Here is a 252-nt window from a genome sequence, read left to right as displayed (position 1 = left end):
AACGAGGCAAAGAAGAAGAACCTAGTCAAGGAACGAAGAGAAGACGAAGAAAACGGTTTAGAAGATGCTTCGGACAGATCAGAAAGTCAGAAAGGATAAGAGAAGAATGCTTTCTCTTCATCTTCATCTTCTCTCTTTTGTCCCGACTTCACCCGTCTGTTAGGCTTCTCTCTGGAGTGTCTGTACACTCTTCTCTCATCTAAAGCTAGAAAGAAAAACATCTCTCTCTCTTTGCTCTCCCTCTTTCTTTCT

The 252-nt window shown here is 42.1% G+C and overlaps 1 protein-coding gene across 1 annotated transcript in view; it reads left to right on the top strand.

Annotated features, from left to right (window-relative positions):
- Positions 1-12: 12 nt before the first annotated feature.
- Positions 13-252, top strand: part of CSUI_010851 (uncharacterized protein) — a gene marked incomplete at both ends in the record, with an annotated part of 1,965 nt that continues 1,725 nt past the window's right edge. Inside the window, one exon of the mRNA XM_068070952.1 lies at positions 13-85. Coding sequence (XP_067917072.1) covers positions 13-85 — 73 coding nt within the window. The remainder of the gene's footprint in view (positions 86-252) is intronic.

The sequence above is a fragment of the Cystoisospora suis genome (assembly GCF_002600585.1).
Source record: "Cystoisospora suis strain Wien I chromosome Unknown contig_8577, whole genome shotgun sequence".
Lineage (NCBI taxonomy): Eukaryota > Apicomplexa > Conoidasida > Eucoccidiorida > Sarcocystidae > Cystoisospora > Cystoisospora suis.
Note: the sequence above shows the minus strand (reverse complement) of the source record. Positions and strands in the feature narration are given on the sequence as shown.